This window comes from Pteropus vampyrus, unplaced genomic scaffold (assembly GCF_000151845.1).
Source record: "Pteropus vampyrus isolate Shadow unplaced genomic scaffold, Pvam_2.0 Scaffold399, whole genome shotgun sequence".
Taxonomy (NCBI): domain Eukaryota; kingdom Metazoa; phylum Chordata; class Mammalia; order Chiroptera; family Pteropodidae; genus Pteropus; species Pteropus vampyrus.
In genome coordinates, this window is record NW_011889180.1 from 464729 (window position 1) to 480737 (window position 16009).

The following is a 16009-nucleotide window of genomic DNA, read 5'->3' on the forward strand; positions in this document are numbered from 1 at the left end:
ATGGATACACAATCTCAACCTCCAAGCATTTCAATTCACAGTGCAAATACTGGGCTTGCCGCCACCAAGACGGTCTCCAGATCTTACTCCCCTCCAGGGTCATACCAAGTAAAAGGGCTTCCACGATAAAAGAGATTCTGAATCTCTCTCACACAAGAACCCACCACTCCATTGCTCCAGGATCCAGTGTCACACTGGTTCACACTCCTACTAGGACTCCTCCAGAGACAGAAAGGAGCTTCTGAGGAGGTGGCAGTGGCCATGGAGCCTTTACACACTCACCCGTGGTCTGACAGTGGATCACCAGGATGTTGGCCATCTCAGCAAACTTAACGCTGGAAGGGTTCTTCTTAATTTCTTTCAAGAATTCGCCAAGGACCACCTCACACCTGTCAATGAGAGAAGAAGGCAAATAGCATATGTTAGCCAGGGCTGAAGGAGCCTCTACCAGTGCCCATTTCTGCTCTGGGGCAGCCACCCAAAGGCGGACCACAGTTTGAACTGTCAGATGACATGTTTCAGAGGCTGGGGGTTGATGAGCTCTTAGCTCCTCATAGCCGGAAGCATGTGAGCCAGGAAGAAAAGGGGGAACTTCTCGTTCTCCTGCTGCTGCCCGTCTGTCGGTGTGGGGCATGTGTGCGCACTGCAGGGCCCTGGACGGTGGCAGCTGCCTACCCCTTCTATCTACTCACATTTTCCGAATTTCTTTGCCATTGTCACCCAGGATCTGGAAGAGTCCATCCAGGATCTCCGGCAAATAATCCAGCAGGTTAATGTCTGGCACAGACTCCAGAACCAGGATCTGACCCAGGGGAAGAAACCAGGAGAGAAAGTTACACCAGCCTGAGAACCTTTGTCTCTTCACCAATCCTTTGGGACTGGGCAGTGGGAAGGGGGACCTGCTGAGGCAGCCTTTTATGGTGCTGTGGGTGTCCCATGGCAAGAGGGGTGCTAGCAGCTATTGCTAGTGCAGAGGAATAGTAATTTAACTGCAGGAAATTGAGATACCCTAGGGCAAAGACAGTACATGGGAAAGGACAGACAAGGTAAGAAGAGGTGTGACTGCCAGAAGTAGCACTATTGGCTTCAAAAGGGAATTGGGTTTCCCAGGAAAAAGAAAGAATTGAATCCTCGTCAGGCACAGGTATAATGGGTCTGGGGGCCGAGCTGAACAAATGTGTTTTCAGATTATCTGGAGTCACTGGCTTCAGAGGGTTAACAGTGAGGCTTCTCTGCAGCCACAGGATCTGCCCGGGGTGTGTCAGAGAGCAGCTGTCACTAAACCAGAGGCTCATCACGGCTGGGAAACGTGTGGGGCCAAGTCCTCACCCAGGAGATGATGAACTGCCGGGCGTACTGGTTGTTGGAGTAAATCCTCTCCCGCAACAAGGGAATGAAGCCCACCAGGTCAAACTTGTTGCTCTCCGTCACGATGTCCTGCGAATCAAAGGCACGTGAACTGCTGAGTGACAGCTAGTGACCAGGGGCTGCCTGACCTGGCTAAAGTACTGGTTCAGGGCTGGCTCTGGGAGTCAGGCAGTCAGAGAAAAATGGCAGAGCCTAAGCCAGGCAGGAGAGGTCCTCAGAGTATCCACTGTCTCCCAGGCCAGAGGATAAGCAAAACTGATTCCATTCAAAGCAGGAATCAAAGTCAAGAGAACTAATCAAATGAGTAATCTTGTGTCTCTGCGATCTGGATTGAATACCCTTGTGAGCTCAGCATAAGCAGTCTCCTGTCGGGGGCAAGGTGGCGTGGGAGGCCACAGGCAGTCTCCTCTGCCCTGAGTGGGGGTGGCACAAGGTATGTACAGGGGTGACAGAACAGTCCTGCATTTTGATTGTGCTGCTGCTATATACTATATACTCATCACGGAACTGTCCGCCAAAGAGTCAATTTTATTGTGTGTAAATGGAAAATTTTAAATAAACAAATTACAAAGAGCATCCCCAATGACAGAATTTATAAACTGTACAGATGCAAGAAATAGATTCTAAAAAGAAAAGTGGGGACCAAGTACAAATACCTTTAAAAGGCGGTCTAGGAGCTCAGATCCACTTTTCACATTGGGGTCTGGGTCAGCAGCCAACTACGAGACATATAGAGGGAGAGAGATGGTCAAAGTCAATATTCAAGACAAGGAATCTACTGAAAACCCACAGCCAAGGCTCTGGTGCAGCTTGGAACACTGAATGGACACTTCTTTCAGTAAATAAATCGAAGGAAGGTAGGGAAGTGGGGGTGGGGGGAGGTGGGCAAAATGGAACCTGGCCAAGAAGTGAGATGTAGTAGACTTCCCTATTCTGATCAGGGACCTCTGGGACCCGCTGGGGGCCCTGTGACCTGCTGCCACCGGGTCGGATAGTTACATATCACTGGCCTTCCTCAGGGGTTTCCAATCTTAGAATGCTGGTCCCCTCTCCACTCCTGAAGGAGGGGACCAAGGCAGCTGTGACGCTGATACTCTAGAAACAACTGTGGCAATTAGCAGGGCAATAGAGCTTCAGGAGGCTCGGTGCCTGGGCAGGGAGCTCCAAGGAGCTGAGAGAGGAGCCGAGGCAGGTGCTAGGGACTCCAAAGCCTTTCTAAGTGGAGTTTCTTTCAGATCTTACGGGCTAATGCTCTCCTCGCAGGGGAAATATGGTCTGTATATGGCTTTACTATCTTGACCTTCTACAAGGGAGGTTAGTGTGTTTCAAACTGTTAGTTTTTTCCCTCCAATTTGTGGGAGACTGATACTTTCCTAAAATGCAATAAGGATAAATTAATAGAGAAATGGAAAAAAATGCAAATATAAGCCCATTAAAAAAAATGATTAGATTGAACAGACAACAGGTGCCCCTGGCAGCCGTGTGTTTATCGGCCTGTCTGCATCTAGGAAAAGGGACCCAAGCACTCGAGGTCCTGGAAGGTCAAGTTAGGTGGTGGAGTGAGCTCAGCCCCGCTACAGTGAGGAGTGGTCACCTTACTCAGCCCGTCAAAGAGCACGTTGAAGTGGGGGAGCACGGCGCCCCGGGCCACCTTGACGATGTTGTAGAGGGCCTCACAGGCGTAGTAGCGCAGCCTGCTGTCCGCGTCATTGAAGCAGGCCAGCACCGGCTCGATCAACTCCTTCAGGTAGAGGCCCGAGTCCTGTGGTGGGGCAGGAGGAAAAACAGCTCAAAGGAGGCCAGCCCCCAGCTCCCGGTGCCAGCTGACATCCCAGCTCCCTTGGGAGGCCTGAGGCCTCTGTGTGGGGCTAGGTTTAAAGACCCTTGCAGGCTGGCCTCCTAGGACAGGGGCCACGCCGGGGAACAAGGCTGCAAGACCTTGCTACGTCAGGTGTGGCGACAACAGCAATAAAATATAGGCATGCAACATCCTGCTGGGTCTCAGATCCGAGTCAAGGCCATCGCTGCTGTGTCTGTCCCTCCAGGCCCACCTTGCCCAGTGCGATGGAACAGGCGGCCAGGCCGATGAGGCCCCCTTTCCGGCTGTGGGGGTGCTGAGACAGGGCAAATTCCTGAGACAGAGTCTGGATCACATGCTTGATTTGCACTGTGTTGTTCTGGGCCACGAACTCCCGAACCAGCCTGGAGAGAGAAAGGAGCGGGGCTGTAGGACCAGTGGAATCAGGGGACCCCTGCTGCTGGCTCCAGGGCCTGGCGCGGGGAGGAAGATGACTTGTTTGAAAGAGAAGTAGGGATCAGGCATCTCAGGGTAGGCTTCCCAGTTCTGCTGCTGACGGGGAGGCCTGGGCTGGGTCACAGCTGTTTCCCTATTCTGGATCTCAGTTTCCCTTTGTGTACAATGGAATGAGTAACGATGGAACTATCTCAATTCCGAGAAACGGACAGAATTCAAGAGAACAACCTATTGGGGAACAAAAACTACAATGCATCATCAGTCGATCAGCCATCTTTATTCAACACTCGTTCAACCCTCCATTTGAGCACCTAAGAGGTTCACTAGGTCTGTGTCCTTATTTCCAGGGATGGTGCTGAATCAGGCCCCAGTTCAACGAGCAAGATCCACACACAAGTATGTAATTGCAGCAACAAGGCGCAAGTGACACAAGCAAGAAAAATGCCATAGGCTAATCTCCTCGGGCTGACTGAGAAGTGTCGTTTGAGTCAGATCTTAGAAAGATCAGCAGGCATTTTTCAGGTGAAGAACAAAGAAGGCGGGGCATGGCACGCAGGCACAGGGAAGCTCTGAGAAGACATGGCCAAGGAGCTCTGAGAAGACATGGCATATTTAGAGGAGGAGGAGGAGTCTGGTGTGTAGAAGGAATGACTAGAGACAGTTAAAGGAAAAAATCCTGTGAAAGTTTTCCAGTGAGGTAACAGGTACTTCTGGTGGCGGCCTGGAGAGGCTGGGCTGGGTCGGGGGCGCTGGCAGGACAGAAGGAAACGGAAAAAGCCCCGCAGGAGAACACCACGGCTATCAGGGGCAGGAAGGAGGGCCTGATGTATGGCTGAGGCCATGGGAAAGAGCAGGAAGGGCTTGTTGAACAAAAAAAAACCTTAGAAGCCCAGGTAATAGGGGAGAGGAAAGGAAGCACAGATACGCCTCTGAGGTGTCTACATGGAGAGTGATGTTAACGGGGGAAGGACATCTGAGGGAGGCCATGTCTGGGATCACCCCCGGGATGCTCCCAGGGCAGGCCCTGCCTGGAGTGGTGGAGAGTAAAGGACGGCCCGGTTCTGTCAGGGACCAGTCTCTGTTTTCAGAACCCAGTGGACAGAGAGGCTGAGACACTCTGCCCTTCGGAAAGAGTGGGGAGGGGGAGACCATCCCATTATCTGGGCATGAGGGACCGGTACCAATGCAGCAGATGAAGGTGTGATGAGAGTGGGCTCCGGATTAGGGACTTTTCGCAGCGGTGTGTAGACTCCCTGTCTAACTGCTTTGTGTCTATCATGGCCGGCACACTGCTTACCTGTTGCATAAATGGGGGTTTCAAGTTGACTTGAAGAATTTTAAGGACAGTCAAGTCCAAAAGGAATCATTTAGTCTGTGTGGTTCTAGGTCAGTGTCAGGAACCTGCTATACTAGAGCTGTTCAAACATAAATGTGCTGTCCTATGAGGCAGTGAGCACTCCTGCAAAAAGGCTGTTCTATGAGGGGTTGGACAGGGTTTGATAAATATTTAATACAGCAAACTACATGGGGTTTCTGTGCCAGGCACTGTGCAAACAGGTGAACAAAACAGGCCTGGCTCCTAAGATGGCAGATGTGGGAGCTAAGACACGCATTTTAGGAAGCAGCTGAACAAATGGCCTGTGATGTGCTTTAACCTTTGACTTTACAGGATGATTCCACCAAGCCCACCCCAGGGGGCTGAGGGCTGTGGACGAACCAAGGGCCTCGGTGCCAGTTCCAAAGGCCCTCACTTCCAAAGTAGCATAATAAGGCCCAGCAAGGATGGTTCTATATAAATCTGTTTGGTTTCCCAAACTGGACAAACCAGCCAGGTGAGGCTCAGCGGCCCAGTCATCTGCCAGGGCTCCTCTTTGAGTATGGACAGATATATGCCCTTCAGAAAAGCAGTGCAGATGAACAGGAAAACAACTGTTGCATTGATGGTTCAGTGGTAGAATTCTTGCCCGCCACGTGGGAAGCCCAGGTTCGATTCCTGGCCAATGCAGTGCTGGCCACTTTGCTTTTTTTTCCTGGCAGGAGTCCTCCTCACACAGAGATGCTGCTGGAGGAGCCGTCCTGCTATTGCAGCAGCCAAGGGTGCTGTGACTCTCTAACCACAATTCCTTGCTTGGTGAGCTCACAAATAGCAGCTGGGTTCTCCAGAGAGGTACTACTGGCTGCTGGGACCAAGGTCTTCATGCCCTTCACCAGTGGGGGACTCTTGCTGTGTTCCCTCAGCCTTGGCCAGTCTCTAGCAAGAAGCTGGGGCGAAAACTGTAAAATAGCTCAGCACACATGTGAATATGGAATGAGAAGACCCACACGACAGAAGGGAGAGAGTCACCCAAATTCTCAGTGTGCTTTTTGTTACTGAGAAGGAAAAACTTGAGCTGTAGTTTCTGTCCTGAAGTCTGAAGGCCAATCAACTACACATTCTTCTGCCTCCTGCTTTCTCCTTCCTGGTATGGAACACAAGCTTTGTGTTCTTGCAGCTGTGCTGATGTGGCAGCACCAGAGTCTGGCCTTTTATTTTTGAGTCAGCATATAAACAAGGAGGCTCAGGACTGGGATAAAAGGGAGGTGCTCACACAGCTGGAGCATTGGTGGTTCAGTGGTAGAATTCTCGCCTGCCACGCGGGAGGCCCGGGTTCGATTCCCGGCCAATGCAGCTGCTGGAGATATTTTTAATCCTATGAGGTTGGATCTGAGATTTCACACTGCCTGAAGAATTTGTGACTAGTCTGAGAACTGAGGATGACTTGTTTCTAGCTTGAGCTTAAAATACCTTTGATGAAAACTACTCAAGTTTCTTAAATTCCACAAAGATCTAGAACCCGTGTCTCCTTATTCTTGAGGAGTCCAGGATGGGGGAATCACTGAAAGCAGTTGTGCCTCGCACTCCTGCCCGGAAAGCCTGCCTGGGTACTCTGGCTGCCAACAGCACCCCCGGGGAAGCCAGACCATGTTTCTGCTTGGTATGTGTCAGCACCAGGAGCGGGAGTGAGGACATTCACAAAGCCTTAGCAAGGTACCCAAAGAAGATCCAGCCTGCCAGCAGCACAGGCCATCCTGGAGCCACCTCCTCCTCGCCTGTCTCCTGTTCCAGGTCACAAATGGTTCCTGAGCAATTGGAAAGGGCATTCTTCCCAGTTCTAGAGTCAGGCTATGGGATGCACTCTCCATCTGTGAGGGGCTCTCTCCGGGGGAAGGGGAGGAAATAAGAGAGTATGTAAGGACTTTCATACACAGCAGAGAAAAAAATTCTGGTGAGATGAGTGAAAAATGAGGAGGGAGCAGGCAGGAAAGAGCACGACTAGTATCCTTGGTGGGGAGGGAATCAGGTGTGGCTTCATGAGGGTAAGCATTTGAGAGGGTTCTGAAGGGTTCCGGAAGCGAGGAGATGGGCTGGGGTGGGGGTGGGGAGGTCTTTGTGTTCAGCACTCCCCCGACTGCGCAGGCCCAGCGGCACCTTTCTCATTTACTCTGCACCACCTGGGAGGCCTCCCCAAACCCGAATCCTACCAGTGCTCAACTCAGGGAACCCCAGGCCACTGCAAAAATGATGGCCCGTTCAAGTCTTGAGCTTTGGAACCCCAAGTCTCTACTGTCTGCACCCTTGTAATTAGGAGCAGAATAGTCTTCACGTCCAGGAACACAAGACAGACAATGACAAACGATGGTTCTCTCGGGAGAGGAAACCATGAGAACGTGTTCTCACCAATACCATTGGCTCGGATAACACTGGCCCTGGCCGGCCCCGTCAGTCAACCCCTGGGCCACAGCAGGAAGAGCTGTCCCATGAATCAAGCCCACGCTCCTTACCTGGCACTCAGGGCAAACAAAGCAGGGCCTTCGGGTCTCTCTAGTCTCTCTGCTCAGCTGCCCGTCATAACTTTCCACTCCAAAGAGACCCACCTTCTCACTGGGCCTGGCTTGGTCTACTCCTTATATACTTCCTGTCTGCCCCACATCCTATTCAGCCTTCAAAATCCAGCTCAAATCCAACCCCCTGCTTTTCCTGACCATCCCAAGAAGTGATCACTCCTCCGTCTGAACACTAAGGATTCAGTGACCCCTCATTCTGTACCCAGCAAGGCACTGGCAAATGTCACCAATTCCTTCTCATGTGTACACTTCTATCTCCACAGCTCCTTGATAAAGCCCTTGAGGACAAACTGGTGCCATGATTTTCTGCATCTCTTGTGCCAGCCTTCTCTCTGAGTCTAGTGCTCTGCACAGGGAGTGAGAAATCAGCAAACATCCACCTGGGAATGAATCTGTGACAGCCAGCAAGGCAAAAGATGGTACAGGCAAAGGTGAAGCCCCTGCTGTATATTGGCGACATATATTGGAGACCACACTGTCTCCTCTTTCATCTATAGGTTGCAAGCCACAGGTGGCGGGGTCTGCTAAGCTAAATCTAACCTGTTGGGTTAATCGGTATCGTATTTGGATGGTCCTAAGACTCTACTGTTATAATTTAAGTTATCATTACCTGGATTCCAAAATGCACACTGAGAACGGCCCAGGTCACCAGACCTGAAGGACACCTGCCAAGAGGTGAAGGGGTGCTCTAACCCCATCTCCAGGTGCTCCAAAGCAGCCCAAATCAAGAGCACTTGGCCTCCCTGCTTCACAGAGAACATCAGAGGAAAAAGCACAACTAAGAGACAGAGTAAGCGATGTGTGAAATCCAGGAGCCTCAATGTCATGCCTAGTCTCTCTTCAAAAGACCACACTGTCTCCTCTTTCATCTATAGGTTGCAAGCCACAGGTGGGGGGTCTGAGGCTGAACTAGTTTTGAAGGTAATATCTGGCCCAGAAACTCTCACGCTCACAAATCCCCGGGACCTCCACTGACGTAAAGGTCACAGGCATCACTGTTCTATGTACCAGGGGAGAGAATCTGCTTCTGCCTGGCTTCCTCTAAAAAGTGTTGAAAACCATGGCGTACAAAGTGTCCTCTAGAGCAGGGGTCCCCAACCCCCAGGCTGCACAGCAGAAGATGACAGGTGGGCAAGCGAAACTTCATCTGTATTTGCAGCCGCTCCCCAGCACTAGCATCACCACCTCAGCTCTGCCTCAGCTCATCAGGCATTAGATTCTCATAGGAGCCCCGGTCCCTGGTGTCAAAAAGGCTGGAGACTGCTGCACTAGAGGTTGCTCAGAGCCTCCACTCTCAACTGGTCAGAGGTGTTGCAAGATGGCAGAAACACCCATTCCTCAGAAGGCACAAATCCCAATGCTGGCCAAGTGCAAGCTTGTGACACCACCCCAACATCACGAAGTGCCACACCGGCTACTCCCTCCCTGATAGGAGAAGGAGCCACAGACAGGACGCATTTGGAATCATCAAGCCAAAGGAGAACCTGGGACCACTGTTCTAGCAACATAACCACAGCTCCTCATTGGACCTCTTGGCCTCTGGTGACACAGCACAGGGACAATCGCAGACCGCACGAGGACTGGTGAGTTGACCACTTGCTTAGCACACACTATGCTAAATATTTCAGTTATTCCTTGGAACGACCTCTGTCTGTAGTTATTATTATCTCATCTTCCAGATTTGAAACACAGCCTCAGGGAAACCAAGTCCCTTTCCTAAGCATCTGAACCCTGACATACCCACAGCCCATGCCCTTTCAATTGCGGGCCAGTTCCCTTCTCCCATCTTCTTGAGCTACATAAGCTGCAAAGCGAATACACCCGGTTACAGAGGGGACTTCCCTTGGGTAGAACCGAGGCTCCAAGTGCAAGCAGCTTTCTCTGTACATTTCCCCACACCGTTCAGCATTCAGATATCCTGGAAGCATTCCTCTACCACACACAGCAGTACAGATGAGGTATGTACTTCAGATGTTTTGAAATGAAGTTCTAGAGCTGGGCTTGTACTATGAAGGCAGAAAAGAGATAACCATTTGCTGAGCACTTCCTGTATGCCAGGTAATGTGCTGGATGCTTTACATGCATTATCTAATTTAAACCTTCAAACAAACCACTGAGTTAGGTACTACAATGCCCATTTTACAGATGGGGAGACTGAGGCTCGATAACATTCAGAAACACACAAGGTCACACGACTTATAGATGGTAGACGATGAAATCAAAACTAGGTTTTTCTGACTCCAAGGTCTAAAATCTTACCCATTATGTTACACTATTCCCCTCCTCAAATAAAAGAGCTACCACCTATTGGGTGCCTACTGGGTGCCAGGCACTTTACATTTATTATTTCATTTAACCTCAATCCCATTTCATTTGGTGATATCCAAATGTCCCAGGCAGCAGATGGCAGAGGTTTTAGTTACTACACTCATGTTCCTATGTCTTCAGAGGAGACATCCTGGCCATAAGGTGGGGCTAATAATTTCAATGAGTTTACATGTTTTGAGAGAATGAGATGACGCATGTAATGCGCTCCCTATTGCATACGCTCATATAACAGTATTAGCACAAAGTCAGAATCAGAGAGACAAACTGTGATTTTATATACAACACTCATGATCATGTTCATTCACTAAATGTTGACTGAGAATGTGCCATGCTCCAGGCTCCAAAAAAGACAGAAAAAGAAAAATAAATCCAGAGCTGTGTTTATGCCTGTTATACAACTTTCAGCTTGGATTTGGGGCTGCTGGTTTTTTTGTTCCCGCCCTGGCAAGTCCAATTATCCATCCCAGTTCTCCACTGTCACGTGCTATATTCAGATGGCATATCCGGGCAGCAATTTCCCAAAGAGAATCTAGGTAAACATCTCCTCCATCTGCTGAGTATTTAAGTAATCTGGTTTCCATTTGCTCACTAGTCTCCAATAACTGAATGGGAAAAGCATAACATTTGCCTCTGAGCAAGGGCCAAAGACCTTCTGAAAAGTCCTAAGAGTTAACTGACAAAACATACCAAGTATCCACTGGATATAATCTGTGGGAAAACTATAAAGGAGAAACGAATCAGAGACAGCAGGAGGCACATTTGGATCTCCAATATTGTGACAATAATTGTGACCACTTAATGAGGGCTTCCCTCACACTGTAACAAAACACTACAAACATTCTTACTTTTGAAAACCGAGATATAATTGACATACCTTAAATTCACTTTTAACGTGTACGATTCATTGGTTTTTAGTGTATTCACAAAGTTATGCAAACATCACCACAACCAATTTTACAATATTTTTTATTATCCTAAAAAGAAACCCTGCACCCACTCCCCATTGTCCCCTAACCCCCTCCCCTAAGCCCTAGGCAACCACTCATCTTAGCCTGTCTCTATGGATTTGCCTATTCTAGATATTTCATATAAATAAAATCATATAACACGTGGCCTTTTGTGACTGGCTTCTTTCACTTGTTTTCAAGATGCATTGTTTTAAGAGGAGGAAACTGAGGCATAGGGAGGAGAAACCAGAGGTCACAGGGCTACAGGGTCCAGGCAAGAGATACAAGTGAGAAGGCCAAGAGACGTAAGACAGGCTGTGGTGAACTTCCCACGCAGGAAGCCAGCTGGGGAGCCCATGTCCTGGCTGGGAAGGGGAGTGGGAGGCTCCAATGTCCTCCTGATCTGTCATGTTGGAATGTGGGCCCCACGGAGCCCCAATTGGAGAATTTCTCAATTTTAAATACCCTGTGATCCAGGCCAAACCAAATGGGTCTTACAGCAGGACACAGTCCCTGGTGCCAGTCTGTGACCCCCGGATTAAATAATTTGCTGAGAGTCCCGCTGCTAATAAAGAGCTGAGCTGGGTGGAATTCGGACCCACATTCCAAAAATTGCCTTAAGCCACTTGGATATAATTAGTGTCTCCCCCCAAAAGTGGTAGGTTCCAAAAGAGCCAGGTCATACTCAATAGTGCAACCTTTATCTAATCACAGAGCTCCAGGGATCACTGTTCCCCACCAGTCCCTTCCCCAGCGGGCAAGGCGAGGACGCATGATTCAGGAGCTCTATTCCCATAAGTCTGCTCTTGGGCTTCAGTGTTCTCAGGGGGTATGGCCCACGTACCTACATTTGCTGGCTTTTAGAACTCCAAGTTCAGAAACATTAGAGACTTGGCACTAAGCCCATCCCTGGTTACCATGAAGGGCACCATCTCTCCCAGCCTGAAGTCAGGGGGCTCTGCCGCCACTCTGTGAGCACAGCACTTCTAGCAAAGTGGCACCCATTTATCTGAGTGTCGGCTGGCATTTCTCCCCCACACTGGACTCTCCTGGACAGCAGAGCCTGGGGTATTACCAACTTTTTTTGTCAGAACTGATTGGACTATATTCTCTGAAATTGAGAGCTCACAAAACCTGAAACAGCCATTCTAAAATCTTGGCTGAAGTGCCTTGTCCTTTAGAAAATTGAGTGGGCATGTGTGGGGCTTAAAGCATCAAGGACTGTGCACAACAGGCTCACACATTTAGCCATCAGATCCTGGTCATGGAATACAGCCTGGTCTCGAGATTCTAGAGTCTAGGGGCCCTTCAGATGAGCCAAGCATCCAACTCTCTGCACTTTTAGTGTCTGAGAGGTCTGCCATCAAGATAAAACACCTTCCTCTTATTAAAAATTTTAATCCCTCATTGGAACACCATATACAGCACTGGCTCTGTCACCTGAGCAGAATGGGTCCTGGAAAACTGAAAGTGGCAGTTAAAATAACCATGGAGATAGATGTTTAATTGTGAAAATTTTTAAATTAAATATATGTCTTCCTTTTGGTAGGGAAAACTACTCATCCTGGTGGGGAAGCCTTTTGAGACAGAAGAACCTAGGTTTCTGATTTAGGTTCTAGCTGTGAAACCTTGGGAAGATTCTTAACCTCGAGAAGCCTCTGTTTCCTCATCTGTGAAATGGGGTAACACTACCCAGCTTACATGGCAGCCATGCGAAATAAATGAGATGAGGGACATACAACATCCAAACAAAAAAAGCTTCTCTAGCCTCCTCCCCACAAAGCAAACAGTGCTTTACACATGATTACTTTTTTTTTTTTTTTATGATCACTGTTACGGACTGAATTACGCCCCTCTACCCAAATTAATGTGTTGAAATCCTAAACCCCAAGGAGACTGACTGTATAGCAGTCTTCTTATCTGCAGTTTCAGTTACCCATGGTTAACTGTGGTCCAAAAATATTAAATGGAAAATTCTAGAAGTGAGCAATTTAAAACTTGTAAATTGCATGCCGTTCTGATGAAATCCTGTTTTCCTGCCCGAGACGTGAATCATCCCTTTGTCCAACATATCCACGCTGTGCATACTTATAATAAGATATTTTGAGAGAGACCACATTCATATAACTTTATACAGTGTATTATATTTGTTCTATTTTATTAGTTATTGCTAATCTCTTACTGTACCTGAATTATAAATCAAACTTTATCGTGGATATATTTGTACAGGAAAAAGCATAGTATATATAGGGGTTGCTACTATCTGAGGTTCCAGGTGTCCACTGGGGGACTTGGAATGTATCCCCCCGGATAATGGGGGGGGGGCGGGTTACTGCACTCTGAGGAACATATCAAACAGGACACTCCTCATTCCAAATGTGGCTGAAGAAGGCTAGAAACTGATGGTAGGATCTTCTAGGCCAGTGCTTCTAGAACTTTAACATGCACACAAATCACCCAGGGATCTTGTGAAAATGCAGATTCTGATTCACAGATCTGAGGTGAGGCTAGAGAATCTCTAACAAGCTCCTAGGTGAGCCTGATGCGGCTGGTCTGTGGGCTACACTTTTGAGTAGCAAAGTCTTTAGACTGCAATGTTCCTCACTGAAGATGTGTGTGGTCATTCATTTAGACACTGTCAAATGGCACCAGACACTGTGCTAAGTGCTGAGCATAAATACAACAGGTTCTGTGCTCTTAAGGAGTTCCCACACCAGTTAAGGCCCAAGGGGGTTTCTCTGAATTCCTCGAATCAAGGACAATGTGGAATACAAATCAAATCCAATTAAAGTCAAAACCCTTACAGGAGAGCTTGCAGAGTGAGAGCACTTATACAGGTTGTGCTAGAGGCAACAATAATCCTGAGATAAACACCTCTAGTCAAGGGCTCAACAGATGATTGAAGCTGCAATAAAACCAGACATTCCTGAGAAGCAGAGTGGGTGATGTTCAAAACTGGGTGTCAATGCAGCTGCCAAGCCTACGGACAGGGAGCCACATCTATACATCGGCTCTGGCCTCCTATCAATATAGGGAAACTCGTCATTAAGACTTGCTAGCGTAAGTGAGAGCCAGGGTATAAACAAGAAGCAGTACGAAACGAGAGTAGTCAAGAAAGTGGTGTTTGATGAGAGAAGAAGGTACGTGTTTTTGGACGTGCTGAATCTTAGAGCCGAATGGGAGGGTCCTCTTAGCAAAGTGCAACCCTTTAGTTGAGGAGGAAACTAAAACCCAAAGCAGTTAAGGAACTGGTTCTCAACTGAGGCGATTCTGTACCCCCAGGAGACATCTGGCAATGTGTGGAGACATTTTTGGTTGTTAGAACTGATAAAATGCCAAATGTGTCTAGTGGTTAGAGAACAGGGATGCTGTTAGAATTCTTACAACACACAGGACAGCCCCCACAACCAAAATGTCAGTAGTGCTGAGATTATGAAACCCTAAGTTAAGGAATTCGCCCAAAGTCAAAGACTGAGTGTCACACCACGGACTAGTTCAGAGCTGTCCAACAGCATTCTACAGTGATGGAAATGGTTCAAAGTCTGTGCTGTCCATTATGGTGGCCAATAACCACATGTGGCTATTGAACATGTGAAATATGAGGAGTGTGACTGAGGAACTGGATTATAATTTTTTATTTTATCTTTAATAATTTCAATGTAAACAGCTACACATGGCCAGTGGCTACACTACTGGACAGGGCAGAACTATGGCCCACATTTCTTGACTCTTAGACAATTCTTCCAGTTTTATAACCTGCTCCTTTCCACTCTTCTGAAATCAACCCTGACTTTATCACAAAGATCTGACTGGAAAAAAAATACAAATGTAAAGTAATAGCAGAAAAATCTTAACAAAATGTTCCCAGTTAAACAACTTATTTTATACATTGGAAAATAAAACAATGTCAGATCATGGTTACACACACATGTAATAAGAATGCAGAAGCATAAAAAGGTCAAGCTATTCCTACTTCTACTTTCAAGTAAGGGTGACATGACAGATAAACAGCCCTCTGAGCCTTCAGATTTCGAATCTGATTTCTCCACTTGGTCACCTAACGGTCCCTTTCACTTCTCAGAAGCTGAGTAAGAAATGAAGCAGGTCAATTCAGCAAATTAGTGCTTCCCACCTCCCTCCCATCAGAGGCCACTTTCTGATTTGCTGGTTTTGATGGAGACCACACTGAGCATGCACCATGTTTCAGGCACTGTGCTAAGAACTAAGCATATATACCCTGTCACTTGATTCTTATGGCAGCCCTTTGGGCACCAGAAGGTTAATTAACTTGGCCGAAGTCACACAACCAGTCGAAGCAAAGCTGGGATTCCCAATCTCCTGCTCTTAAACCTGCAGAAGCAACACCGGCTGGAAAGGCGTGAGCTGTTCCCTCGGGGAGCCGGACTCCTGTATAACTGGCCTCCGCTTCCCACGCCCAACCCTGCTTGCCCGCGGCTCTTACTTTTCAATCTCCAGCGCTGCTACCTTCCGCTTTTCGTAGAGCTTGTCATTTAGGGCGCGCACGATGTTGGGCGTGAGCGGCGCGAAGTCCTTCTCGGGGTTCATGGTGGCAGCTCCGGGTGTTCCCCGGAGCCTCGCGACTCCTCAGCCCGGGTCGCGCCGGGTCGCGCCGGGGGCCAGGGGAGTTTGCGGCTCCGCGCTGCCTCCGGCTTCGGCTCATGGACCACGCCGCCCCGGGCTTGCCTGCCTCGCTCCGCCGCCGCGTGCCACCCTGGGAAACCGAGCCTGGACCCCGCCCCCGCACACTTGCTCCCAGCCACCCTACAGCTCACGCGACCAGTTCCCGCCCCGCACCTGCCGCACCTGCCGTGCTCAAAGGGTAGCGGCCATATTTCTCGGATCACATGACTTCACAGCAATTTCCGTCTTCCGCCTCGAGGATCCGCCCCTCGTTAGCCACGCCCCACGCAGGCCGCTAGTGGTTTGGCCCCGCCCCCGCAAGGCTCCTCCTCTCTTTCCTCCCTCGTTGCCTGAATCTAGTGTGAGACCCGCTCCATGGGGGCGTGTATCACTTGAGCTCAGCTTCCTGTGTGAGGTAGGCTTGGGGCACAGTGAGTTTTTGTAGACGTTCGTAAGAAGGAAGGGGCTTTTGGAGCCTGATTTATTTAGCATAATTTATTCAGTACTAACCGAATCCACTAGTTTATTCACTAGTCACCAGTCAATTTTGCATATACCAATGTTTTTCAAATTGTAGTGACACCGC

The 16009-nt window shown here is 48.8% G+C and overlaps 1 protein-coding gene and 2 non-coding genes across 5 annotated transcripts in view; 2 read left to right on the forward strand and 1 right to left on the reverse strand.

Annotated features, from left to right (window-relative positions):
- The window catches only part of VAC14 (Vac14, PIKFYVE complex component), a 115897-nt gene extending 100247 nt beyond the window's left edge, over positions 1–15650 (reverse strand). For 2 of the 3 annotated variants that reach the window (XM_011380650.2, XM_011380651.2), the window contains exons 1-7: positions 15245–15376; positions 3420–3570; positions 2963–3130; positions 2025–2087; positions 1330–1437; positions 693–802; positions 283–389 (exon numbers count right to left, since the gene is read on the reverse strand). In XM_011380650.2, the coding sequence (XP_011378952.1) occupies positions 283–389; positions 693–802; positions 1330–1437; positions 2025–2087; positions 2963–3130; positions 3420–3570; positions 15245–15348 (811 nt within the window). In that variant the 5' untranslated portion in view covers positions 15349–15376. Of the gene's footprint in view, positions 1–282; positions 390–692; positions 803–1329; positions 1438–2024; positions 2088–2962; positions 3131–3419; positions 3571–15244 lie in introns of all 3 variants that reach the window. The other variant, XM_023523639.1, reaches the window with a different exon arrangement.
- On the forward strand, positions 5557–5627 carry TRNAG-GCC. The gene has a single exon. It is a non-coding gene; the product is annotated as a tRNA-Gly (tRNA).
- Positions 6220–6290, forward strand: TRNAG-GCC. The gene has a single exon. It is a non-coding gene; the product is annotated as a tRNA-Gly (tRNA).
- Positions 15651–16009: the final 359 nt, after the last annotated feature.